The sequence below is a fragment of the Lathamus discolor genome, chromosome 4 (genome assembly GCF_037157495.1).
Source record: "Lathamus discolor isolate bLatDis1 chromosome 4, bLatDis1.hap1, whole genome shotgun sequence".
Lineage (NCBI taxonomy): Eukaryota > Metazoa > Chordata > Aves > Psittaciformes > Psittacidae > Lathamus > Lathamus discolor.
In genome coordinates this window covers 8,005,214-8,032,838 of record NC_088887.1, presented here as the reverse complement: position 1 = coordinate 8,032,838, position 27,625 = coordinate 8,005,214, and the positions used below count along the sequence as shown (strand labels likewise).

General features: G+C 39.9%; 1 protein-coding gene across 2 annotated transcripts in view; it reads left to right on the top strand.

The window, feature by feature from the left end:
- MAN1A2 (mannosidase alpha class 1A member 2) overlaps positions 1 to 27,625 on the top strand; it is a 140,425-nt gene that overhangs the window by 63,339 nt on the left and 49,461 nt on the right. For both annotated transcript variants that reach the window (XM_065676185.1, XM_065676186.1), the window contains exons 5-6: positions 1,490 to 1,570; positions 25,415 to 25,509. In XM_065676185.1, the coding sequence (XP_065532257.1) occupies positions 1,490 to 1,570; positions 25,415 to 25,509 (176 nt within the window). The remainder of the gene's footprint in view (positions 1 to 1,489; positions 1,571 to 25,414; positions 25,510 to 27,625) is intronic.

Sequence of the window (27,625 nt, the reverse complement as noted above, 5' to 3'; positions counted from 1 at the left end):
ACTTCTGAAGGTTAATGACTTGTCGTATACATCAGATTTGAGTAATTTCCTTACATGGCTTGAAGTTTATAAATATATAAATTTGTTGCTCTTGGATTCTTTTACTAGGAAATATAAATAATTTTTCACTCTACACTATACTATTGCTTCTGTGATTCATGACCTTCATAGGTATTAAACGGAATAGTATGCTGCACTGTTGATACTTTTTTTGTGTCACCTATATGTGAATAAAAATATCTTTTTACTAAAAACCTATATTTAGGACTATTTCAAACTTCAGACTTCTAATCATCAGTGCTATTCGAGGAACCTTTTAGAGTATTCCTAGAATCTTTCTGAAGTACATAATATGTGCAAAGCACATTTATTTTGGATACAAGCAAAATGCACAATACAACTTCAGGTGCCATAGAAATAGTGTGAAAGGAAAGATATACCCATAAATTTGAACTGTGTGCTAACAGATGTGTCAACTTGTACAGCGTACATTGTGGTGACTTTTCTGGATGAAAGGAGAAGTCTCCCTTATCTCAAAATCTTCTAAGATAACTGCGTTTCTGTGTTTAATGGCTTGAATTACAAGTTTATGAAGGAAGCAGATAGGGTGTATGCAGGCAAAGGAGTGAATGGGGTGCAGAGGGAGGCAGAAAGATATAAGAACAAGCCTAGTTCCTCTTAAATTTTCAGTGGTTCAAATGAGTCACAAGATACTGGTGAATTTAGCCCAATGATATTAATGTGGAGGAAGGCAGTAAAACGGTTTATTCTCTTGAGTTTCCTGGTGGTGTTGAAGTACTATGTGTCATATCATTAAATACGTAAATGCTATTCCTAGACAGAGACTATGTTAAAATATCTGAATTTAAGATTGTACATTCATAATTCAGGTTAAGAAAGTGCATTACAGGAATTACCTAATTATTATTTTGCTTTATCCTGTAAACCCAGAAGATTTGGTGTTAGAGAATCATAGAACATTTTGGGTTGGAAGGTACCTTCAAAGCTCATCTAGTCCAAACCTACTGCAATGAGAAGGGGCATCTTCAGCTAGATCAGGTTGCCCAGAACCACATCCAGCCTGGCCTTGAACATCTGCAGGGATGGCAGTGGTATGCTTAAACGTAAGAGAAAAGATGCTGTATTATGGAAATATGCAGGTCTTTTCTTCCTTCCCACTATTCCCAAACAACTTTAATTGCACTTTGTGGTGATGATCAGGTTAGAAAGCAGGAGAAAAACTAGTCTGATTTTTTTAAAATCAATTGAAGTTATAACTAGGATTGTAATTTGGTGTCGTGAAGATGTGCATGGGAAGTTCAGTATGAATCTAGATACTGAAACAATACAAACAAAACATCTGCTTTGATGATTATTTTCCCATTGGTGATTGATTGATGGCTTGGCTTTGCAAACGAAGATTTGGGAAGGGCTTTACCCATGCTTACTAGGGAGTTGGTTAAATATTGACTCTTTCTTTCTGTTCTAGAATTCTGAAGTATCTGTTTTTGAGGTCAATATTCGCTTCATTGGTGGTCTTCTAGCAGCATACTACCTTTCAGGACAAGAGGTAAGAAGACTTGAATGTATCTGTCAAATTTAATATATTCTAGCAAATGTTGCATAGGAAGAATTGGCTTCTCAGTAGTTCGCAAACTAATTTTACAGCAGTAAGTTGTCTAAAGTAACCAAATTCTTAGAGTATGGGAACATTAAAGCTTGTTTCTGTGCTGGTCTTGGCCAGTTTAGGACTATTTTATTAGAGCTTTGAAATGCTTCTTTTATCAGGATGTTTTCAAAAGATACATCCACTCAAGTAAACCTGAAATGTCAGGTCACTAGCTTCTTATGCCAATAACTTGGTTTGATATTCTGTAATTCCAGGAAGGTAGAAATGAGAGTTTTGTCACTTGTCCTGCAAGGCTGTAGGTTTACCTCACGAAAGAGCTACGCAATCTTACCATTTTCTCAGGGACAAGCTGAGAAATGTCAAGCCAATTTTATCCCACTTCTGAAACTTCTATTAAAAAAGATTGGATACTTCTACTTCTGAGCACTTGTGCAAAGACATGATTAGATTGAAAGGCTGCATATACCTAAAGTCCTGCAACTGTGGACTTCTTTGGTCCAGCAGTAACATTGCTGTGACCTCTTCACATACTTTAACAAGGCTGGAGCTTGATCCATGCTACAGATTAAGTCATAGGTTTTCTGATGTCTTTTGATATATTACCTATGTCTTTGTTTGGATTTATCCTTTATTTTTCACTGCCCTTCTAAAGTCTAAAATGTCAGGCTTCCAGACATACTTCATGGCTTAAGGTTTGATGCACTTTCAGGTGTTCATATCATAGTGGTTTATGTTGGAAGGGATGTAAAATACCATCTAGTTCCAATCCCCTGCCATGGGCAGGGACACCTCCCACTAGACCAGATTGCTCCAAGCCCTGTCAAACCTGGCCTTAAACACTGCCAGGGATGGGGCAGCCAGGGCTGGGGCAGCCACAGCTTCTCTGGGGACCCTGTGCCAGCGCCTCAGCACCCTCACAGTAAGAGTATGTGTCTTTGCCCTTTTTTAGGGGAGCACCTTATACATATCAGCAAATTCCAGGGATTTTAAGCCCACAACTCTAAAAATAACCAGGAGAAAATCCCATATATGTTGGCTCTTTATGTCTTTGGCATCATTCTGGGATCTGTGAATTTTCTGTCATAGGAATGTTTTCTCTTTGGAAGAACATCTTAGTGGCAAAGCAGAAAACCTAGTGTGTGTGTGTGTGTTAAAAGAAATTGCTAGTTTATTTTTCATCAAGTCCTACCTGCTTCACCTTCTTTACTGTCAACACTCTTCAAGCCCCCCACCTGCAGTGGGATCAACTGCTACCAGTCCTTTCTGCTAGTGATTCGCGTGGTCTGTTACAGGAGGCCCAAAGGGAAGGAGAAGCACATAATTTTGCCCTTCTCTGTCCTTTGTAGCAACTGAAGAGCTGACCTAGCGTTGATTGCAGTGAGCATTTCTCTGCCTCCAGAATCTGCCAGGTTTAGGTCTTCCGCTGGAGTTTGCTCACAGCTCAGTAAGTGTTTTACCCTCAGGGTGTGATCCTGTTCCTCAGTGTACAAGTCAGCCTTTTAAACTGTTGCTGTTGCACCTCTTCAGGGGAGCAGTCTTTGTAGCAGCTATCGCTCATTTCAGAATAGTGGCGAGATTCAAGTCCTGTTACTTTACACTTCTGTCCTAACAAAAAAAGGCATATCACTGAATGATCAACCCAGATATTAACTTGAGGCAGCTTCTAAATTTTGTCAAGGGCAGCATTATTAACCTCCAAGTTTTCTTTTGAAGGCCCTCAGAACATAGCTTTCTTATGCTGGCAGATGTAAGAAAGGGGAAAAGTTTGAGTGTTTCTGTAGCAAAGAAGTCTCATGAGAGTGGTCTGAGCTGCATGTGTTCTTCAACTTCTGCCAAGGAGCAGCTTAAGTAGCTAAGCTGGAACTGTTAGGAGTAGTCATGGTAGTTCCTACTGTAGTGTGAGCTCAGCAGCATGTTGAAGGATACTTCCTTTCCAGAAATATGTATTTCTGTTGCTTAGAGCTCAGATCCCATTAAGAAGTACTATGTGATCACTGAAGCCTTCAAGCATTGAGTAGACTAGTGCCACATCATCTTTTCAGCTAGGAACATTGATCCTGTCTCTGGGTAACTTACTTGAACTGGAACATGCTCGCTTCAGTCATCTACTGTGAATAAGAAAAACCTCAGAGAAAGGGCAAAGTTCTTAGATCAGTAGCTGGATTGTTTGTGTAGGTCAATACCAAACCTGTGCACAAAACCCTTGAGAAGAACATTTTTTACCCAGTATGCAGAAGGATTCAGCCAAACACTGTAAAACAAAACACATTTTGCCTGCATTTGTAAAGCTGTGTATTCCTTTTCCATTCAGTTGTCTAACTGCTTGGTAGAGTCAGACAAGGTCCTTTGCTTAAAGAATTTTCATGAACACATTTCTTTCTTTCCTTCTTGGAAAGCTTTTACCCTCTGTCTTTCCTAAATGTAGTCACTGGGCTAACTTTTGGTTTTAAAAGTATTTTTATGGCATCAAGTCTTTCCAATGAACTTCAAATGCTTCATGAGTTGTAGAAGATTGTTCCTGTCAAGTGTTTCTATGTGTTATGTTTTTTTCCAAAATACTCCTAAAAAGAGTGTTCAAGCTGCATTGCTTTCAAAATAGCATGGCAGATAGAACTGCTTCTGGTACCTGAGGGACAACAGTTGCCAAGTTGGATGGTTTGTCTGCAATTTGTCAGTGTGGGTAAGAAAAGGGAACTTCAGCCTTTTTGGTAATTGTGCCCAGGACAGACACACCTGTCCCTGTGAGAACTCTTTAGAGTTTCCAGTGTGGGAAGGTGTTCCTTAGCTCAGGATTGGGGTGTGCATTCTGACATGCAGTAGCTACCCATTTGGACGTTTTGCCTAATCAGGTTGTGAACGTGCACGTGGGCTTACGCCTCTGAGGGGTCTGTATCTACTGGTAGGTAGCCTTTTGTACATCACGCTATCGTTTACTTATATTTCCTTCCCACACCTTCTTGATATTCCAATCCCCATCTCCTTTCCTCCAAGCTTCTTCTGTAGGATTGTTGCTAGCTACTAATTTACAGGGTTTTCATACTGATTTCCATACTTTTGCATGTCTTGTTTATGTAATGCAAAATCACAGAATCACATAATGGCTTGGGTTGGAAAAGACTTTAAGATCCTCCAGTTCCAACCCCCTGCCATGGGCAGGGACACCTCACACTAGACTGTTGCCCAAGGCTCTGGCCAACCTGGCCTTGAACGCTGCCAGGGATGGGGCCAGCTGCAGCTTCTCTGGGCAACTTGTGCCAGAGCTTCACCACCCTCATAGTACAGAACTTCTTCCTTGTATCTAACCTGAACTTCCCGTTTTAGTTTAAACCTGCTTCCCCATGTCCTATCACTACAGTCCCTGAAGAATGAACAGGCTGCTTGGAATAAGTTTTCCCCTTTTTATATAAATTCTACTTAGGTCTGCAACAGGAGTAACTGCTGTTTGGTGACGGTTATAAAAGCTGTTCTTATTTTCTTTTGACTCCTATCCCTTAGTGCTGTTAAAGATGCTACAGTGACAACCATTAAAGAAAGTGTCCAGGACTCCGCATCAGCCGTGAGAGTTCAGGCATTTTTAAGTGGCCACATTTGGAGAATCTGACAGCCAGTGTGGTTTATCTAGATGCTTTCGCCCTTTGTGTGAAGTGGGTAATTGTGCTTGATAGGATTTTATCTGTTTACAGGTCATAATGGTCATAGTTTTTAAGTACAGCTGGCTATCAATTAGATAAAATTGTTCTGTTTAACACTTTTATTAGAAACATGTTAGCTTTTAAAACTACTTAGGGTGTCTAGTGTCATGACTCTGTGGTCTCCATGCTATATTTTTAGCTGTCGTGTTACTGACATTTCTTAGACGAGCATGAACTGTGATCCTGGGTTTTATGATGCTGATCACATTCGATGGTAACGTTTCGAATCTTTCCTGTTAAGATCGTGGGTATTGCTGTCCCTTCTTTAAGTAAAAGTTCCCTTTTACTGCAGTGATTGAGAGAATAATGAAGTATATCTTAATGAAAGTATCATTTTTCTTAACTTTTCATGTCAGAATGCCTTTTGAATAGAAGAAAATCAAGATATGTCTGTGAAACTTGACACAGTGGAAAATGTGCCCATGCACGGTTTCAGTCTTCTAAAGTTGAGACAGCACTAGGGTTTATCTGATGGCAGGGCAAGTAGGTCTGCAGTCTGGGAGGCCCTTGTTTAAATCCTCTGTACAATAAGTTTTTCATGGCTCGTTGTGGACAGGCCATCTGGTGTCTGGCATGGTGTATATTATCAGATCTAAGAGTCTGCTGCCTTTGCTGCTGTGTTGGAGTGAGGTCCTAATCTGTCCTTGCTTTTGAACTTCTTGGGATGGGTTCTGGGTTTGTGTTTTTTATGGCTTTGAGCCTGTGGCTTTTCTCTAAAGTACATTATTGAAATATATAACAAATATGTTTTAAAAGTGGAATATAGAATCATGGAATGGTTTGGGTTGGAAGGCACTTTTAAAGATAATCTAGTCCAAGCCTCTGCCATGGGCAGAAACATCTTTCTCTAGGTCAGGGTGCTCAAAACCCCATCTGACCCGATAGGGCATCCACAACTTCTCTGAGCAACCTGTGCCAGCTCCTCACCACCCTCATAGTAAAAGAATTACTTCTTTATATCCAGTCTAAACCTACTTTCTTTGAGTGTTAAAACTATTGCCCCTTCTGTTGTCACTACAGGCTGTGGTAAAAAGTCACTGTCTTCCTCATAAGCCCCTGTTACAGTCTGAAAGGCCACTATGAGGTCTCCCCTGAACTTTCTCTTCTCCATGCTGAACAACCCCAATTCTCTCAGCCTTTCCTCACAGGAGGGGTATTCCAGCTCTGATTGTTTTCATGGCCCTCCTCTAGACTTGTTCTAACATGTACATTCCTTTCTTGTACTGGGAACCCCAGGGCTGGATACAGCTTGTACTGGGGGCCCTAATGTTGGTGCGGTATACTGGATTTTTATTTTTTAAATTATACTGTTAAAACAAAGCAAAAAGAGACTTGATAAATATCAAGAGAAAAAAGCAGGAGATCTCCTTTGGAGTGCTGTATGTCCAGGGAGACTCTATTGTATTTTGCTGTATGTCAGAGGCTTCTTCACAGTTTCCACTGAGCAACCAACACAAAGCGTTTATTTCAGTCATCATTATTCCTTGCTAAGCTGCATGTTAAGTGACATAATCTCTAAGTACTTAAATTTCTAAATAGGAAGTGCAAAATTCATATACTCAATCAGGAACTACTTAATGTTTTTGGAGGTACGAGGTTTAGGAGAGCAGCTTAATAGAAGATGGCTGGGGGTCATACTGTGGAACCAGGCACCCCTTTTCTCCACCCCAGGCTATGATAGAATGGATATAATATTTACATTTTGCATTGTTTTCAAAAAGTTAGCATGATCTTGTAGTTAAGGTGTGTGAACTACAAGGTTTTCACCTTCTGAGTTCACAGGTATCACCCTACTTCCCCTTTCCCATCTGGCAGATGGAGTTAACAGGCCAAATTAACATACTGGTGGTAAAATACATAATGATTTCTTATCTAAACTGAGCCAGACTGTTTCTCAGTAATCCCTGCAACAGTCCTTTAACTTCTATAGGAACTAGATGTGGTCTTCATTATGCTTGGGGGGAACTGATTTGGAGTTGATAATATAATAGAAATAAATACAAATGAAATGCTCCATGTGCCTACTTTGGAGTAAAATTGAGTGCAGCAATTTAGGGTGAAAATAAGCCTTACATGAGTTAAAAAAGACCCAAACCCAAAACAAAAATACAACTTGTATGTGTGTGTGGCTGCATTAAGGGGTTTGTTTTCTGTCATTCATCATCCTAACAGAATACAATTTTTATCTTATGAGTCCATGGGTTTTATGGTTCTTGATGCCTATCAAGCCATTATTTAGCATTGTACTTAGAACAGCAGGTTCCTTTATGCTTATTCCAGTTCCCTAGACTTGCTGTGTAAGAATGCTCAGTGTACTTTGTGGTTATCTTCAACTTCTTATCCAACATTAATAAAATAGCTTGATATCACTTTATTGCATGTAATAGCATCAGGTTAGAAATGTAGAAATGCATAATGGAAGAGTATCATGTATGAACAGAGGTCAGAGTGACACAAAGCACTTGCAATAGCATCTTCTTTCTTTTTGTGAAATGCAGGTTATGCTTTAATTATTAGATTGGAGCTGCTCATACAGTCTTTTAAAGTCTCTTCCTCGGGAGGTTTCTCTGTTACCTGGAAATCAGGTATATTTAATAGCTGGTTTCTCAGGATGCGGCTCTGGAATTCTTCCATGGTGTCTATGCAGTTCTCTGATTACAGATTTTGTTCAAGGTTGTGCTTGGTGCTTGCTTTTTCACTCAGTAACATGAGGTTTTCTCTTTCCTATGTGTGTTGGTATTGGTAAATTATTCTTTTCAACACAAATTATCTAATCGGTCTTTATTTGGCATATGATTGATTTACATGTTCTTCCCCTTCTTCATCCTGTTTATGGATCTGGGTCTTTCTGGGCATCAGGCTAGTTGATACTGATTTCTGAGGAGAACAGGAGGCCTGATGTATAAAATCATTGCCTGTCCATAATGCTCTCAGCTTCTGGTGCAAAAAAGCAACAACCAGGCAAGCAGTAAGAATGAATGGCACCAAGTAGAAAAGAGCTGGCTGATCTTTCTGTGCTAATGCTGAAACAACAAAGCTTGCCAACACCACAGGTAGAAGCTGCAATAGAAGTTACAAAATTGATCCATGATGAGTATGCCTGAATGTTTGATCTGCGAGGGTAGGCTACCAGGAGACGAGGAATTACAATGTCCTCAAAGCCTAGGACAGTAAAAGTTCTGTCAGATCCTGAGGTAGGGTATCACACTGGAATCTTAAGCAGAAGTGGGATTTTCTTATGGTGTGCTGAATCAAATGGTCCAAGAGCTATAATTTCCATTGTGCTGTCCCCACATCTGATTAGTGAAGGAGGAATAAATATAAGGAAGACATCGCAGACCAACAATGCCAGCAGAAACAAGGTGCAGTTCTTAATATTGGCTATGTGAAGTTCTTTGAGCTCCTCAAGGCAGATAGAGATTCTTAAAGGATCTTGCGGGATCCAAGCCCATTGTTCCTCATTTCTGAAGACCATCCAAAAGGCAGCAGTGAGTTGCTGAACCCTGCTAGGAGTGGTTTCTTCACTTCCAAGCTTTTGTGAAGGCACTGTAACTGAACTTTCTGCTCTCCAAATGGGAGTTTGTTCAAGGAAGAAGACAAATAGCTGTAGAGCCCAGATGGTGCATACATGCAGAATAATCCTGTAATTAAACACATTATTGAATGTTCACAAATTAAACACATACTGAAATGACCATAGGAGCACTAAAGCATAAGCAAGATAAAGAAAGAACAACAGTGATATTTGCAAAAACATAAAGATACCAGAGTTGACTGCTGTGTGTTCAAAATCTGATTCCTTTACAGTTGCATTTGATGAACTGTGGTTGCTTCTCTTTGGCTCCTGCCCAATAGCCTCTGGCAGTGCCTGTACCCACTGCTAGAGTGAGTGTGATACTCACATTACATGCCAAATGTCTGTCCAACTTCTCAAAGAATAAATAAGTAAAGTCCAAATTTTTGAGCAAATCTACGGGAATGGTAGAATCTTCACAGTGATCCCAATCAAAGGAATGTCCGCTGTTTCTTGACACTGTGGCATCTCCCTTGAGTATTATCCTTGAGTACCATTTATTTGTTCCTTGGAGCATTCAAAGAAGTTGAAGCACCCTTTTTCTCTGAGGCAATTCTAGTGATGAGGCCCCTGCCATCACCATCATCCTCACCAAGGAAGGAAGACAATATAAAGGCTGAAAAGGTGAATTTCTTATGGGGCTGGAACCAGCCTCATAAATAAATCTGGCTATCTCTGCTCTTAAGGAAGCATCCCTAGTGAGAAGAGACTAGGAAGAAGTAATAGGCCTGCTTTGTGGGTATTTCTAATTGTATCACGGGCTGTAGAAGGCATTTTCCAAGGTGACTGTTCTGAGTATGTGTTTCCCCAAAGCAGTGTGTGTGCTGACTAGTACAGTGCTACAGCCACTCCTCTGTTCCAGATCAGAGATGGTCAGTAGCTCTTGGGGTGCTTAAGAGGTGTTGCTCTGTCACGCATATGCATGAAATCCAAACCCAGCCAGGGGGAAAATTGAAGGGGAAGAGCTTCTGTGCGGGAGTTGTGGCAGGTGGGTGGCTAACACCTATGTTTATGCACCCAGGATGAGCATTCTGTTCTTACTCTTTTCTGTAATACTCTGTTGGGCATGTGTGCCATAAACGTTCATTCATGAAGGTTTGCAGTATTCTTGCAAAAGTACCTGTCGTCATGCTAATCTCGGACATCAGTAATTGGATAGTGGATAGACTTAAGGATAAAAATGCTGGAGCTATTCACTGGAGTTGAGGTGCTTTAGTGAATGGAAGTATGACTTCACCTTTACTCAGCAGTTAGCACCCTGAGTGTCTGTGGCCCTCACTGACAGATTAGAGGCCTTAAAACTCTGAAGATTCAGAACATTTCCTGAAGCCAGATGAACCAGACAAAGGAATGCTGCAGTGAGCAGTGGACTGTGAAAATCCAGGTGTAACTCTCTTGACTGGCATCTGGTAAAAAATGTGTTGAGCCCATTGCTTCTGGGTTCCTCCCCACAAAGATTCACTGCAGCTGTTTGCAGCAGGTGTCAGGGTTTGGTTCCAGTTATTGCATATGTTGTGGTTTGTAAAGCAAGTGATTGACAATTAGGATTAGTAAGGGACACTTACGCGCTTTGCCTTGAGCTCATTTGTTAATAGTCCATAAAGAGATTTGTAAAATGTGCAAGGAGTAACCCCATCTTGCCTTTAGGGTAACTAAGCATCTCATCTGGTATGAACAGCGTTTGTGGAGAGAGCGCATAAGCTACCTGTTGACTACTTGCTTTTTTTCCATTAAATGGAGCGTCACTAATCATTAAAGCTCCTGGTGTGACTGGTAGTGGCAAATAAAATACTCCTGCTAGCAGTAACACATGGAATGACAGAAGATGGATAGAGGGTCAGTTGTGTGGCATATGTGGCTGTGCTTGAGTAATGGTCTCAAGTAGGAAAACAAAGTGAGTATTATGTTGTGTGATAGTGGCAGGAGGACAGTTGCACCATTATGATGAAGTGTTCTTGTCTGCTGCTAGTTTATTAATACAGTAAAAGGGGTAGATTACTGTTTTGTTTTTTTGTTGAACAAAGTTATTTATGGTATTTGCAATACCATAAACATATATATAAGAATATTTACTGTGTTTACCTTTGGCAGCCTTAGATATGAAGCAGTTGCTTTCCATTTGATTGCCTTTATCATCTTTATAAGCACCATTAAAATGACGCATCTTTCTGGGGGAAATAATAAAATATGTGGATAAATCAAGTCTGAAATCTCATTTAAAATAGAGCAAGAGATGGTGGTAAGTTTCTGGTACTCTATTAACAGATAATCAAAAGAATCCTTTTCAGCAAACTGGCAGGCACCATCTCTTCTCTTCAGGAGACTCCCTAGTAAAATTATAATATGGTATATTATGCCAACAGATATCCCCAACAGCTGACCTATCTATTTAAAGTATAGGCTTTTAGTAAGTAAGACAATGTATTTTGTGAACTGGTTTCATAGAAGTTGTGACTGTACCTATGAAGGGGCTTTTCTAAATTAAGTTTTCCTTCAAAGGTTTAAAACTCTCAGAGGAGATAACAGCGTTGTGTATGTGCTAGCCAATGAAGATTGGATTTCAATTTGTTGCCAGAAGCTGAGCTGCTTATTCATAAGTAGTCATGACAGCTCCTGGTCCCTAACAGGACACAGCCTGAAAAAAGAAATCCTTTTTTCTCTCTTGAGTGTTAAAGCATTGTCACATATTGGGCAGTGCCACTGCTTGCTGCAATGCAGATAGTAAACCTTGTAATGTGTTTACTAGGCTGTAGTAAACATTTTCTGACAAATTACACATAGCCCAATTTATTGCTGCATTTTGGTACCCCAGGGCAACCAAGGAGAAGAAAAAGAGGTTAAAACTGACTTCATTGCAATTTAGTTCCCTCTACTTAAAGTCTGATCGGAAATAGCATGGCCTTTTAATATAACATGCTTTAAACCGGTGCAAATAAAGGACAAGCTGTTAGAATTAGAAAATACATTAACTATGCAGTGGCAGCCACTCTTAAAGCTTACTCTTTGGTCGTGTTCCTGTAGAGAGCTACAAAAGCTGAGAAAGACAAGGTCTTCTGCAACTGCTCGTATGTCACGTATCTCCTGATGACCCTGTCTATTAGTTTTTGGCTCCCTCTTCAGTAGTTAACCTGGTCATACTGATGCTGATGGGCACCAGTCACAGCAAGCACAGTATCCAGACATTCATTTACTGGCATTTCTGTTGACACACTAATACATGACTTTCTACCCAATGAGTTTTCCTATGTTCTTTCCTCCTAAGTTAGTGTCTGCACGAAGGATTTTCATGCTTGAGCTGATCAGAGAGGGAGCATGGCATTTTTTTTTTTGTCAACTGAAAATGCTGCTCTTTTAGTAGGATATCTTTTCACTTTAAAACAAAACAACAGTATGACTCTGGACATGATAGCACTTTAAAACCAGGTGTCTTTGGCTGGTGTTGCCTTTTCGAACTTGTTTTCATTCAGTGCTATTAGGTTTTCCTTTTTTAAAAGGAGCTTGAGAGACAAGAACAGGTAGTGTGAGAGAAAAATAAATGCCATGAATGCTACAATGACTCTGAAGGAAAATTACTAAAACCAAGCAAAAATACAATGACTCTGAAGGAAAATTACTAAAACCTAGCAAAAATACTAACACAAATCACATTGCCTCTAATGACATGTGCAGTCATCACAGGAGAAAGAGGGTGCACTCTTCTAGTCTCTTAGGAGACAAGAGGCTGCTGTCTGCAGTAGGATTGTGCTATCATTTATGAATTGAATAATCAGCAAACAAATCTTTAAAGAAATGACCAAGTAATTCTTGAGCCGTTTAACATTCATCTTTAAAATTCAAAATAGAAAATTGCACATAAATGCCTGAGCAAAAAGAACCCAACTACATATGTCCAGGTTCAGAAAAGGTCGTTTAAGGTGACCTAGGTATCTGTGAGACAGTTTCATCTGATTTTACTTCTCCTCCCCTATCCCAGAAATTCGATTAATGGAAAAAAAGAGATTGCCATTGTAGCAGTGACTTGACAATAAATATTCTCAGAAGAATTTATAGCTGATTGTAGATTTCTCATTCTGAGATGACAAATAAATAGACAATTCCAGAGAAATGTAATCAATTGTTCAACTTGGTGTGTGTAGATTAAATCCATTTTAATGTTACTAATGGTGTAGACACAGGCTGTAACTTACAAGAAGATCAAACAACCCATGTTGGCTAGACCAACATGGGAACAGGACCAGAAAATATGTTTTGAGTAGCTATAGCTATGAAGAGTATGTGGAACTTGGAAAAGGCAAGGAAGGCAGTTTGTATTTTGGAATGAAATCTTGTGGCAAAAGACCTATGAGCATTTGGATTTATAAATAGGAATTCTGACTACAACAAAGAACTTAATTCTGCTTGAAACTTCATGGTAATCGTGTTCTTAAAAGGATGCGCAAAAACAGCAGAAGAGGTAGGAAAATAATGAAAAGGTAGAGGACTGACAGTTACGCCTCCTGGACACATGAATAATCAGTATGTGGTATAAGACTCGGTCCAGATCTATCTCTGGAAGGAATGGTTTGCTTAAATGCTACTTACTGATGTAATTATCAAGGTAGCTTGATAATTATACTTTATATAGATGATCACACTGTTGCTCTGTTGAGCCTTTGATTTATGTTTGCACGGCATAAAATAATCTTCGTATGTTATTTCTGGCCCTGAGATCTCTAAATTCTGCTGTAGGAGATCAGGGTGTTTTTCTCCTCATTTTTCAAAAGAAATGTCTGCTTTTTCAAGTGCTTTGCAGAATTTATGCAGCTCTGAAGATTTATTGCTTACTAAGTCATTGCTCATTGCTTTTATCTGCCAACTAATTTTCTGTCAGAGCTTGGTCCTAATATATAAATTAACTGTAGATAAACTAATATGTCTGTAAATCTCTGAAAACAAACCTATTCATTAAAAACAAAACCAACCCAAACAACATACAAACCACTATTTACGCATTTCATCAGTGCAGTGTAAGGCAATGTTGTCTGCATCTGATGGTCTGTAAAGGATCTGGTTTTGAAAAAGTAAAAGCTATGTGATTATTTTTTTTTTTTAATAATTTCTTTTTCTAGATTGTTTTTTGCATTGTGATCTGTCCCATCAAGTCATAGAGTTGGAAAGGACCTTAATATCATCTAATTCCAGCCCCTCATCATACCAATGAGAGGAGAGAGGCTCTGTGTGTAATGAGTGCACATCATGTGAAACAATATGTAATTTCATCTCTGTTTAACTGGTTTTGGGTAGGCAAATATAGTCTAAAGGGGACTAAGTAATTTCTGGCAATGTCTAAAGGGGAAATCAAGATTAATTTAAAATGAAGAGCTTGGCAGCACATTCAAGAGAAATAGGAGACAGGAATAACTGAGAAAGAAAGTAGAAATTGATAGAGTGTAAAAAAGGATGACATGGCAGAGAAAAATATGTGGGGAATTAAGGAGGGATTTGACATAAGTGCAGAGCGTTTTAGGAGAGGGTATTACCACAGAGAAAGCCAGTGTCAAGAGTGATTAATAATCAGAGAAGGTAGATAATTTTTATTGCACAAAAATGATTCTCGTAAGGCTTGTAAGTATAGCACAAACAGCTTAATTACTTGTCTTCAGAACCATTTCTTAGGGTTTCTAATGCAGATTTTCCTTCTTAAAAACTGTAGAGAGACTAGATCATCGGTTGGGTTGGGACCTTCAGGCACATAATGCGGTCTGTTATTTAAATCAGTAGAGGAATGGGTAATACCAAAATGACAAAGATCACTGATTAGAGAGATTCATTCTTACTATTTGATTTGCTTGGTTGTGTTTGGCTATGAAGACATGTTGAAAGGCTGATATATTGGGGTCAATTCTAGGTCCTAAGAATATGTTAGAGAGATTAAAAGCATTCTTCCCCTATCGGATTCCACAAGATGTTTCTCATACTCCCATTCCTTACAACTACACTCTCGGCATTTCCCTTGCTATGCTTCGTCTGCTTTGGCCTGCCATTCATTCCCTGTCCTTCCTCATCATGCCTTTTGTTTCTTCCCTTCAGCTCCTATTTGTGCTCTCTTAACAACTTCCCTGACACTTCCCTTTCTGTAAGGTGGGGTACTGGAAACCCTGTCTTTTACTGCTTCTGTTTCCCTGCTGGCAAAGCTCCATACTGATCTGTCCCTTGATGGTGCTTTTATTTGATTTCCTGATGGCCATTCAGATTCATTTTTCTCTCCTTTCTTTCTGCATTCCTTCTTTCCACACTCTTTAAATCAATCTTTCTTGCTGCCAGCAACTAGCAGGAAAACAAGTAAGCCAGATGCCAGATATTGTCTGTGCTCTCACATCTTGGTTTCCTGTGCTACCACAGCTCCCGCAACAACAAGAAATTGTCTGAAATGAGTTTCTTTTAAAAGCCCTCTTCCACCCTTACAGCATGTTTAGGCATGAGTGATGGTTCAGTGGTGGTCTTGGCAGTCCTGGGGTAATGGGTGGACTTGATCTTAAAGGTTGATTATATGATTGGTATGTTGTGCAAAATCAAGATTGTTGCTTCTAGTCCTGAAATGATTTACTTACAAATGTAACTAATCTGGCAGGTTAATACTGCTTGTGCGGGTAAACTCACAGTGAAGAAGTTAGAGATATGAAAAGCAGGAAATAGGAAGCATAAAAATTGCCTAGGCTGGAAGCGACTTTCTAATAATAGTAGTAATAATAGAAGAGCAAATAAACTCGAGAATGCCATGGGTTTTGGCTTAGTTAGGCAGGAGAGAAACCAGTGCAATATATGTCTTCCAGGAACAATCAGCTCAAGGAGGCATTTATATGCCAGTTTTTCATTACATTTATTCTGAATTTTAAGGGATCTGTGGTGTCGACTGACTGGTGTAAAGTGCCTCAGATTTGAAGTCCCTTTAAAAATGGGGAATGTTTAACTTTTCTACTCGGATATGCACGAAACCCATGCCAAGGAAGCTGACACAGCTATTGAAGTGAACAAAATGATATGGTTTAATTGAGATGTTAATAGCCAGTGCTAGGGAGTTAAAATGTGATTAGCTGTGTGGCCAGTTTATGCCAGATTTTTATGGTTAGGTCTTCTAGAGGAAAAATACCAAATATTTCTGATAAGTTAATGCATGCTCAAACTTCCTCATGTGGATTTAAAAAAATAATCAATAGTGTGAAAACAATGAATATTTCATTGGATCCCAAGATGTTTCAGTCAACAGTAACTAGATTCTTCATGTCTGTTGTCCAGGAAAGCAGCTTGGGAAAACTTTAAGTAAAAGATAAAGATAACATCACTTAAGAATTCTGTTTGCAATTCTTTCTCTGCTGATGGTAGAAAGCCACCATAGTATTTATTATCTTATATCTAAGGAGCAGCATTTGAACATATATTTGCTAATTTGTAAAATATAAATAGGAAAGGTTATATTCAACCAGGTAATCTGTCTTATCTGCATGTAACTGATGCAGTGCAAGTATTCAAGCAAGTCCAGAGGAGGCCATGAGGATGATCAGGGGCTGGAGCAGCTCCCCTATGAAGACAGACTGAGAAAGCTGGGGCTGTTTAGCCCAGAGAAGAGAAGCTGCGGGGAGACCTCAGAACAGCTTCCAGTATCTAAAAGGGGCCTACAAGGATGCTGGAGAGGGATTCTTCATCAGGGACTGTAGTGATAGGACAAGGGGTGGTGGGTTCAAACTGAAAGGGGGGAAGTTCAGGTTAGATATAAGGAAGTTCTTTACTGTGAGAGTGGTGAGGCACTGGCACAGGTTGCCCAAAGAAGTGGTATATGCTCCACCCCTGTCAGTGTTCAAGGCCAGGTTGGACAGAGCCTTGGGTGACATGGTCTAGTGTGAGGTGTCCTCACACTAAGGAGGTGACCTTTGTTTTCATCTTAGAAGTCTAGAGTCTCTAGGAAAGAGGAGACCTGGCAACATAGGTGTATGAATGGACCTGTACAGTTGTGTGGGCTTTACTGAGCTTTTTGTTTCAGAAGGAGAATGTGCACAGTTGCTGCCTTTTTCTTTGATGTCAGAATAATTCTGATACATAGCATTAAATCTTTTTTACAAGTTGAGTCTCTGAATTTCAGACAGACATACTAATAGACATCAGGACTTGCGTAGCCATTATTTTTAGATCGGAAGCAACTGTTATATCACCTAATTTCATGCATCATCTGAAACTGAACAGCCTTTCTTGCCTTCCTACCATTCATTCAAATTGTCATTCAAAGCAGATCTTTCAGGGAGGTACCCAGCATGATTCTCTTTGTAGAAATCTGGTTGTGGTCTCACTGGCTAAGGAAACCATCAGCCTAGCCCTGCATGTTTTGAAAACTAAAGGAGTTTCAGAAAAGCGCTTCACAATGTTATTTTTCTTTTAGTGGAAAAAAAATACCTGGTTTGACTTTAGAAACCTTTAAAGGGAAGAGAGGTCTGGATCAAAATGGGCGCAGGAGGAGACAGTCATAAATGTTCTTCAGTGTTTAAATGTTGACTTTCTGATGGTTTTGTTTTTGTTTTTTTATTTTGGTGTTATTTCTTTTTTATTTTGAAAGAAAGAATGTTTCATGAAGCATTTTATTGTCTTGTGAAACAAGTAAATCAGCAAGCTATGTAGTATTGATGTATGAAGTTTTATCTGCTTTATCCTGTTGTTCTTGACCAGAATTCTCCTAGCACAGGAGGACTCTGCAACAACAGTTGCATGAATAGAAGTAATTGGTCCTGTACTTCCATCAGGGTGAATTTGGCAGTGTATAAAAACTTTGGAGACTGTTAGAATTAAGGCATCAAGTCCAGATTCTTTCTGTCTGCCTGTCTACATCTTCTGCATAAACAGCTGCGTGCCTTACAGAATTGTACATTAAAATTCTGAGGTTTAAATTGGTGTCATTGGGTACCAAAGCTAATACACAAGATGAATGGCATCACCCTTAGAACACTCCTACTTTCAAAAAGGGCAAGAAGGAGGACCCAGGGAACTACAGGCCAGTCAGCCTTACTTCAGTCTCTGGGAAGGTGATGGAACAACTACTCTAGAAAAATTACTCTGTTCCCTGGATGATGAGTGACAAGGTGATTGGGAGGAGCTACCATGGATTCCCAAAGGAGAAGTCATGCTCAGCCAACCTTGATAACCTATGATGAAATAACTGGCCTGGGAGATGAAGAGAGGGCAGTGGATATTGTGTCCTTAGACTTTAGCAAGTCTTTCAGCAGTCTGCCATGAGATCCTCAAAATGAGGCTGGTGAAGTATGGGCTGGGTGAGCTGATAGTGAGGTGGATTGAAAATTGGCTGAATGGCCAAGCCCAGAGGGTAATGGTGAGTGGTGCAAAATACATTTGGAGTCCAGTAACTAGCGGTGTACCTCAGATACCAATACTGGGTCCAGTCCTGTTCAGTATCTTCATTAATGAGGCAGAGTGCACCCTTGGCAAGTTTGCTGATAACAACAGAGACCCACTTAGAGGAATCTCAGCAGACTGGAGAAATGGGCTGACAGGAACCGTATGTACTTCAATTAAGTCAATTGCAAACTCCAACATCTGGGGAGGAACAACCCCATGCACAAATATATGCTGGAGGTTAACCATCTGCAAAGCAGCTTCGCAAACCAAGTTGACCATGAGCCAGCAACATGTCCTTGTTGCAAAGAGAGTGAATATCCTGAGCTGCATTAGGAGTGTTTCCAGCAGGTCAAGGGAGGTGATCCTTTCCTTTTATTCAGCGCTGGTGCAGACCCACATGGAGTGCTATATCCAATTCTGAGCTCCCCAGTAGAAGAGAGACATCACCATACTGGAGAGAGTCCAGCAAAGGGCCAGAAAGATGGTTAAAGGACTGGAGCATCTCTCATCTGAGGAAAGGCTGAGAGAGCTGGGACTCTTCAGCCTGGAGGAGAGAAGGCTTGGGAGGGACCTTGTCAATATGTACAGATATCTGAAGGGAGGAAGTAAAGAAAGCAGAGCAAATTGACACCACACCCATTTTAAGTTGACACCATAGTCCAGATTCAAGTTGATTCCTCTTTTTTATTAGCTCTCATCTTAGACTGATGAGATGGAGTTTGAATTTTAATTTTCGTATTACTTTTTTCCTGTCATGAATCTAAATTCCCAGAGCATCCTTTTTCAGGATATGTCTTCTCTTGTTTAAAGATTTTCAGACTTTTAGAAATGCTAAGTATTCTTCATCAAGTACTTTGGTAGTCATTACAGCTCACCAAAGACAGAAAAAGTACTTTAGCTATGACATTGTCTTTACAGTATCTGCAAATATTCCTTACTTGAACATCTGCTGTGACTCAAGAGACCTACAGTGCTGAAGAGGTGCTGTTGTATTTATGTAATTCTACATTGTTTTGGCATTATAGGTGGTGTAGTTTGTAGCTGCCTTACTAAATCTCACAGGAACATGGATTTACATTCTCTGGGACCAATTCTTCAATCATCACTCACAAACATCTATAAAATATATCCAAACTCCCACTCTCAAGTCATACTATGATAGCTGAAATGTTACCAGAATCTAAATTGCATCTCCTTTATCTAACAAGATGCCTTTGTAATTAAATCCATTAAATTTATTAGAAGCAAATATGTAAAGAGGAGTAATTTCTTTATTTCATGGTAGCAGAGTGGTCCCTGCTCGTAGTAGGGAATGCCCAGGGAACACTGTAAAACACAGGAATGTTTGTGAACTTGTGCAGTTATGTCTGTTTTGTCTGATGGTTTCTTGAGGATCAAAAGTTACCAAAACATACAGAAGCAGCCACACTGCATAACCACACATACTCGTTAGTTAATAACTCAGATTAAGCAGAAGTCTGGTGTTTATTACTATGTAAGAAGAATGACTCAAAGACTGATCTATACACCTAAACAAAAAAGATTCATTATTTGTATAAAGCATCTATAATCCCCCCTTAGAGTCAGAAACAGAGGCCAGGCAAGGCTGTTTGCCATTCACAGTGCTGCAAGGGAGCACCTAACAGCAGTATTAAGCATAATCTAGTCTTCTTAGAGATGCAGCCATGCATCTCAGCAGTCACTGGTTGCATCAATAAGGCTTTTGAAGACTCATCTTAATCTTTAAGGCCTTTTCTGCCAAATGTTTTTGCCTTACTTGTATTAATAGACTCAGAACCAAGCTTTCATATTGTGGGGTGGGAGGCAGCATCAATTTAATGGATGAAAATGATTCAGGCCCTCACAACTGGTCTGCTGTAGATACTGATTGATGGTTTCATCTTAATGAAGGATTCACCCAATTTACGATTTAGGATTTGCTTTTTCTGGTAATTTTCAGTCTTCCATTTTACCTGTAAGCATCTTGATTTGTATTTGATGTGGGAAAAAATCTTCCATTGCTTTACAGCATTTGCAGAAAGAAGCATTAGCCTACCTAAGACCATGTAAACTGATAGATTTAGTGTATTAGATTTTGGTGTGTGAAATGGAAATACTTCCCCAAGTCTGTGGTGGCTTCCGAAGCACTTCTGAAACCAATGTCTGTCTGTTGAGACTGGACAGAACAGGTCCCCTAGGATTAGTACACATGTTTACCCTAGAACAGCAGTTTCCATCTCCAGACTAGGATGTCTTGCCAGAGCTGTTAGAGGGTCTTTACTTTAAGAAAACTCTGATCTGTTACCTCCACATGCTAAATTCTGTCATTAATGGAAGTGGGAATGCACATTTGAAAACAGATTGATATAGCCTGCAGGAACAGCACTTCTTGGAGAGCAGTTTCTGTGATGCTCCTTCGCTCTTACAGTGTCCTGTACTCTGGAACACATAGCAAAGAAACTGGTGGGTGGGTGGTCTCTATGATTTATGCGCCAGTTACAAAGGCGCTGTGTGGGTCTACAGAGTAGGTAGTAGGTCCCAAGAGAGACAAAACACTTTCCTCTTACATGCATGGAACAAGCCATTTGATTCACTGGTGGTGGTTGATTATGGCTGGACACCAGGTGCCCACCAAAGCTGTTTATGACTCCCACTCCTCAGTTGGACAGAGGGCAGGAAAACGGAATACAACAAAAGGCTTGTGGGTCAACATAAGGACAAGGGCCATCACTCACCGGTTACTGTCACAGGCAAAACAAACTCCACTTGGGGAAACCAGTTTCAATTATTACCAGCTAGATCAGCTCAAATAAGAAAATAAAATCAAATCTTAAAACATCTTCTCCCACCCTTCTCTTCTTCCTGGGATTAACTTTACTCCTGACTTTCTCTACCTCCTCTGACACAGTGATGCAGGGGACTAGGAATGGGGGTTTTGGTCAGCTCATCACAGATTGTCTCTGGGCCTCTTCTTCTGCAGGGGAGGACTCCTCACATTCTTCCCCTCCTCCAGTGTGGGGTCCTTCCCGTAGGAGAGAGTGCTCCATGAACTGCTCCACTGTGAGTCCTTCCCACAGGTGCATTCTTCAGGAACAGGCTGCTCCAGTGTGGGTCCCTTCCATGGGCTGCATCCTTCAGGGACACCATGGACCTCCATGGGCTGCAGGGGGATATCTGCTCCACATGGACCTCCATTGGCTGCACGAGGATATCTGCTCCTCCATGGACCTCTATGGGCTGCAGGGGCAGAGCCTGTCTCTCACCATGCAGGGAGCATCAGAGGGTCCTCTGCTTCATCACCTGGAGCACCTTCTCCCCTTCTTCTGCACTGACCTTGGTGCCTGCAGAGCTAGTTCTCTGTTTTCACTCCCCTCTCAGTCTGTAGTTGCACAGGTCTTTTCCCCTTCTTGAGCACGTTACCCCAGAGGTGCTACCACTGTCAGTGATGGGCTTGGCCTTGGCCAGTGACAGGTCCATCTTGGAGCCAGCCGACACTGGCTGTGTGACAAAAGGGAGCCTTCCATCTGCTTCTCCCAGAAAGCACCCCTGTAGCCCCCCACTACCAAAACCTTGCCAGATAAACCCATTAGAACAGTATAGCTGGAAGAGCGGTAAGGAAGCTGTGTAGATCTTAGTCTTCCATTCCCCGGCAGAGTCAAATCACATCGGTCTCTATAGCTGCATGCATTGTAGTGTGTTTTTACAAGCTGTACGGATGACTCTGCAGCAGAGTCACGCTCCAGTATTAGTTATCCTTATCACCAATTTTTTTTTTCTAATAACTAATTTACTTTTCCTTGCTTCATTTTGGTGTTATTTTGTATTCCTCATGACTACAGAAAAACAAACAAAATCCTTTCTTTTTCATTGTATTAGCCTTTTATATACCGAAAAATCATTATCTTGTCCTCTCTTGAGCGTCTTTTCTCTGAACTAAATAACCCTGATTCTTTTACTGTTTCCTAATGAGATCTATTTTCCAGGCATCCATTCATTTTGTTGTTCTCTCTTCTTCCTGCCTATATATTTCTTGAAATGCATTGCCTGCCAACAGGAAACTGATAGGGCTGAAATAGAATCTATCTCTTCAACCTATTAAAAAAAAAAAAAAAAAGGAGTAAAAATCTTTCCTGTGTGCTCAGCAACCTCTTTGCCTGATGCCACCATGTTATTTAAAAGCTAAAGCTCTTATGGTAAGTCTGAAACTCAGTAAAAGAAGTCACTGTAATGAGCTCAGCAGAGCACTGTCATCACACCTGCAGTCTCCCATAAAGGGCATCTCATCCGCTGCTGCTGGCTGCATTTCTTTCTTTACATCTCTCCAAATATGCTCTTCTGGTCACTTTGCTCTGATAAAAACATATGCAACTGTCTCCCAGTTCTCACTCCAGTCTGCATATATTAATAGTGGGTTAGGCACTAGGTGGTTTTGTTATCCAGAAACAGCAGTGAGATAGGACTGAGGTGGCAGTAATAGAAAGTAAAGATATGTCTTCAGACAATTTGTTTCTTTGCATTCAGTCTTGTATAGGAGGGATATAGGGAGGTAGTGTTTTAACTTCTGATGCTGTATGGGCTTTTCAAGCCAACAACGGTCCAGGAGGGCACAGCAAGTTTTTGCAGGTTGTCTGAACATGGTTATCTGAAGTAGCAGTTGCCTCTGATGCTCTGGTTTGCTCACATGCTGAAGAGGCATATTGATTCCTTTGCTTTAACTGACCTTGTCTAGTTTCCCGCACATTTAGATTAGCTCAAACTTTATTTCATACACTCTTACTAAAACTGCTTCTAATGCTATAACTTGTTTCCCAAATATCATATATTTCAAATTGATTAAAAGCCAGAAAGCAGTAGATATTTACCAATTAAGAATATTATTCTAGCAATGAATTTTCTAGGGATGTTCTCCCATTGAATAGTCTTACCCTAATGCTTCAATATCTTTTATAAATGAATAATACAGTAATGTGTAGCATTTCCAGAGGGTGCAGGATCCAAAAGCTGAAGCTAAACAAATGTCTTTCCAAACTAGAGGCCGTTAACTGGAAGTCAACATTCTGTTCTGGATTAGGTCTTGAAGCCTGTCTGAACTATAGAAGAACTCCCTTTGGATGACTGTCTATAGATTGTTCTGTCTGGTCTTGACCCATCTACTACTTGCAAATCTAAAAGTTCAGCGTGAATTTTTGACATGTATTTATGTATGCACATCAGGTAGTTTATATAGAACTGAGCCAAGATAGAGCTTTTAGTTCTCTTCAGGGTTTCTTTCTCCCCAGTTACCATAGACTCTACCTGTATTATACTTCTTACTTATATTATGCCTTCCTATTTTGACTTGGTCCTGTATTCAAGGTGAACATGTTATCTTGATTTTACTGCTAAATTTATGCATGTTTTCTCAGAGATTGTCTTTTGTCAGTATCTTTCCTAAAAATCATTCAAGCCGTATTGCCTGTCTTACTTCACAGTTCTATCAAACTATATTCTGAGGTGTCCTCTTTTTCAGTTTAGACATATCCCATCTTACAATTCATTTAGAGTACCTCTGTAAAAGTTCTTTTTCCTGGCTCATTGCTTTCAGATCCACCTCCATCTCTCCATACTCCACTGCATCAAATACAATTAGATGTCAACTTTAATATTCTTTTCTGGTTTATTTCATGTCTCACTAGTCACCTCTTCAAATATTAAGATATTGATCTTTTCCCACCTTCATATGAAATATGAGGATGTTCTTGATTGCTTGTTTTTCAGTAACTTTTCAGCTTGCTTCTCCAGTGAGTATCTCTTCTGTTTTCCTCCATAGACTTTAGAAAAGGGAGAAATCGTTTTTATAAATCCAACAGAGCCTTTTATAAATCCATTCGTATAGTCCTTCTTAAAGCTTTTATTCTTCTTGATTACAGAATATTGCTCAGGTAGTTGACAATAATAGAATCACAGAATATGTCAAGTTGGAAGAGACCCATAAGTATCATCGAGTCCAACTCTGCTCCTCACCGGACTACCTAAAACTAAACCATTTCACTGAGAACATCTTCCAGACACTCCTTGAACTCTGACAGGCTTGGTGCTGTGACTACCCTCTTAGTGAAGAACCTTTTCCTATGTCCAATTGAACCTCCTCTGATACAGCTTCTATTTCCTTGTGTCCTGTTGCTGGTCACCAGAGAGATGATGTTTCTATAGTATGTCTATGTTGCATAAGTTATTTGGGGGCATGGTAGCTCTTTTAGTTATATGTTCATACGATGCTTCAAACTGATGCATAATGTTATCTCCAAAATAAAGAAGATACTTCTGCAGAAATGGAGTGAATACTGAAAATGTATGCTAGCAACTAGCTGGTAAAACCAGTTTTATGTCATGGGGATCTAAGTAATGCATTCTTTGAAAAAGGTGCTTCCTATAGGCTTAGAAGGAACTTTCTCACAATTGTTCATTTAACTAATAAATATTAGGCTGTGAATGAGGCTATTACAGACTTATGGCCCAAAAGTAAGTAGAAACAGCACTAGAAATGAAAGACATTTTGTCCCATCAGTAATTTCTATGAGTAGTCAGACTTGAGATGAAGATGAAGCCTATAATCATTTCTTGTTGCATTATCAGTGAAGGAAAAGCTGCAGGGAACTGTGTATATGTGGTTTTGCATGATGTTCGTAAAACAGTAGACACTCTGTCTGCACTATATATATATTTCTCGTTAAAAAGAGATTGGAAGTTTGTAAAAGTTAAAATACTTGTGTGTGGGGTGGGGGAGTTTTCTCTTCTTGATTTTAGCTACAAAATATAAAGTATGGTTTAAAGACTCCTTTAGAAAACACTTGAAATTCCTAATACTGGTTGGAGGGAGGTGGGAGGAGAATTTATATCCTTCTTTATTTGGAACCTAAGCACTGTTGCTGGTGAATATGGAAGGAAAGAAATGAAAATGACAAGTTTTCTTTACATGTTCAAATCTTAATGAAATTTATAAAGTGAACAACTGAAAAAACCCACGTAATTTACCATACTTTTTACAATGTGAAGCTTTTTAATATGAAGAGGTGGGTGGGGCAAGGAGATTTCAGTCTTTTTAGTTCTTGGAGGTAAATCAGGCTTTGTAACTCTTTGCGATTGATCTTACTATCTTAGGTTTTCAAGATCAAAGCAGTGCAACTGGCAGGAAAACTTCTTCCAGCCTTCAACACACCTACGGGTATACCATGGGCAATGGTGAATCTGAAAAGGTAATGAATTTTCTTTTGTGGGGAAGTATGTTCCTTCTCCTCCTTCCCAACTTACAATGAGTAATGGCATATGTTAGTTTTTCTTAGTAGAGGGACTGTAGAAGATGCTGCAAGACAAATTGGCATTCCAGGGACTTTAGAATAGTTCAGAGCATCCTGTCTCCTTAACTGCAACAAACTGTGACCATGTTGTTTTTTTCCTCCTGATTCTGCAGTAAGAGTTCAACACGGCATTGGAACATACCCATTGTGTTATTCCATGTGTTGCCCTAGAGGTCAATCATTGGTTCTTTAAAGAACCTATAGAAAAAAACAAAATAGTTTGCAGGCCATGGTTGAACTTCCTGGGGTTTATGTACTGTGTGAGCTGTATGTTACCTTTAGAAGACTCACAGTGTTTGAGAAAACAGTGGGACGCTGCAGATATTCATTCATCGTACAGTTCAGCTGAGCTATAAAGGCTAGTGTGCTGAAATCCACGATGATGCGTGGAGAAGGAGAGGTTTCTTTAGATGGCTGTTTGGGACTGACACTGAACTTAGATGGCCTTGCATTGCCCTGTGGAAGAGAATTGCCTTGATTAATTTACCCTGTATTGCTTGTTCAGTCCTGGAATTTCCCTTAGATTATGAGAGTGTTTTTGATGCAAGGTGTTTTTAACATCTTTCTTATGTACTCAAACAGTAGCTGAGTTGAGATGCATGTCTAGATTGTGTGTATACTCCTAAGCAATTCATGATGGTAAATAGCAGAGAGCTTTGAATTGTTCTAAACTGCTTTCCTTTTAGAAGAGACATTTGTTGTGCTTTGTTAGGCTGTGCTGAGGTTTGAGATAACTCTGAGAGCGTTAGCCTTACATGCCTTTTGGAGATCAGGAAACAACTCTCCCTTTGCTGTCATTCCTCGGGTGAAGACCATGGAGCTGTGGTTTGCCTTTCTGTTGGCACAGGGCCTCATCACCCTGCCCTGGTTTTCTCTGCTTTGCCTGTGCTGCACTTCCCCCTCTGAGACCATTTATTGGATCTCTGTGCAATTAATTATTGTTGGGTTAAATTTCCTTGTGTTCTTTCTGCACAGAATTATAGTTTACTCAGTCTTGTGTTCTTTCTGCAGTTTCATAGGGCTTGAAATTCCTCTGTGCATAAGTTAGGGTTTCATTTTTGCTTTGGTTAGCAATCACTGCACTGTGATTCCAGTATGATTGAAGGGCCACAGTGGCCATCCTCCTCAGGCAACAAAGGCATCTGCTTCACAGGCTCAAGCAACACAGATGGTGAGGTTTAAGAACCTGCAAGCATTAGATGCATGGGTACTTACCAGGAAAACATGGAGGCTAAGCATACAGAGGACAGTCAGAAAGGCTGGACCAGGGAGTAGGATTTGCTGTTGGTGGAAGGCAAAAGATTGGAGTGGCATAAACTTCCTGCTTGATGGTATTGTTTATGCATTTACTGCATCAGTCTCTTGATAATATATAGAACCAGCCAGCATCAATAACAGCAGTGGCTGGCATGCCAGAGGGCAGTGACACTAGCAGGCATGTATGAGAACATTTATCATGAGGCTTACATGCAATAGAAGACAAGACCTTAAAGAAATAGTTGGAGATTTACTGGCTTGTGGCTTTTTTAGCTTTTTGCATTCATAATGAAACACTTCATTTTCTCTTGTTATCAGACCCGTACCAAAAAAAAACCCTGAGACAAGCTATGGTTTTGTCTCTCTACACTCTAGTTACTATATTATAAAAAGGTGGGGTCAGAGCTACAAAAACTGCTCCAGAACCAACATTTTTCCTTTACATTTCCTCTTTCTAATTTGTAATTGCAAAAACAAGAAGTCATTCCTAATTGATTGTAGTCTTACTGATAACTGAAATCTTTTATGAGAAAAAGTAGAAGTCATCTCCAGGAAAATGAAAAGACCTAATCCTGAAAGGTGTTGAAAACTCCCAAATTAAGTTAAACCAGAGATAGTTTAGGAGTTATGACTTACCAAGATGGTATCTCTTGTAGTGAAAAAGATTCGAGGTATATGATGCTTTCTGCTGATTCTTTATGTCAGCCCAAGGAAATCACAACGTTCTGCCTATAGTAAACATACTGTTTTATGTAGG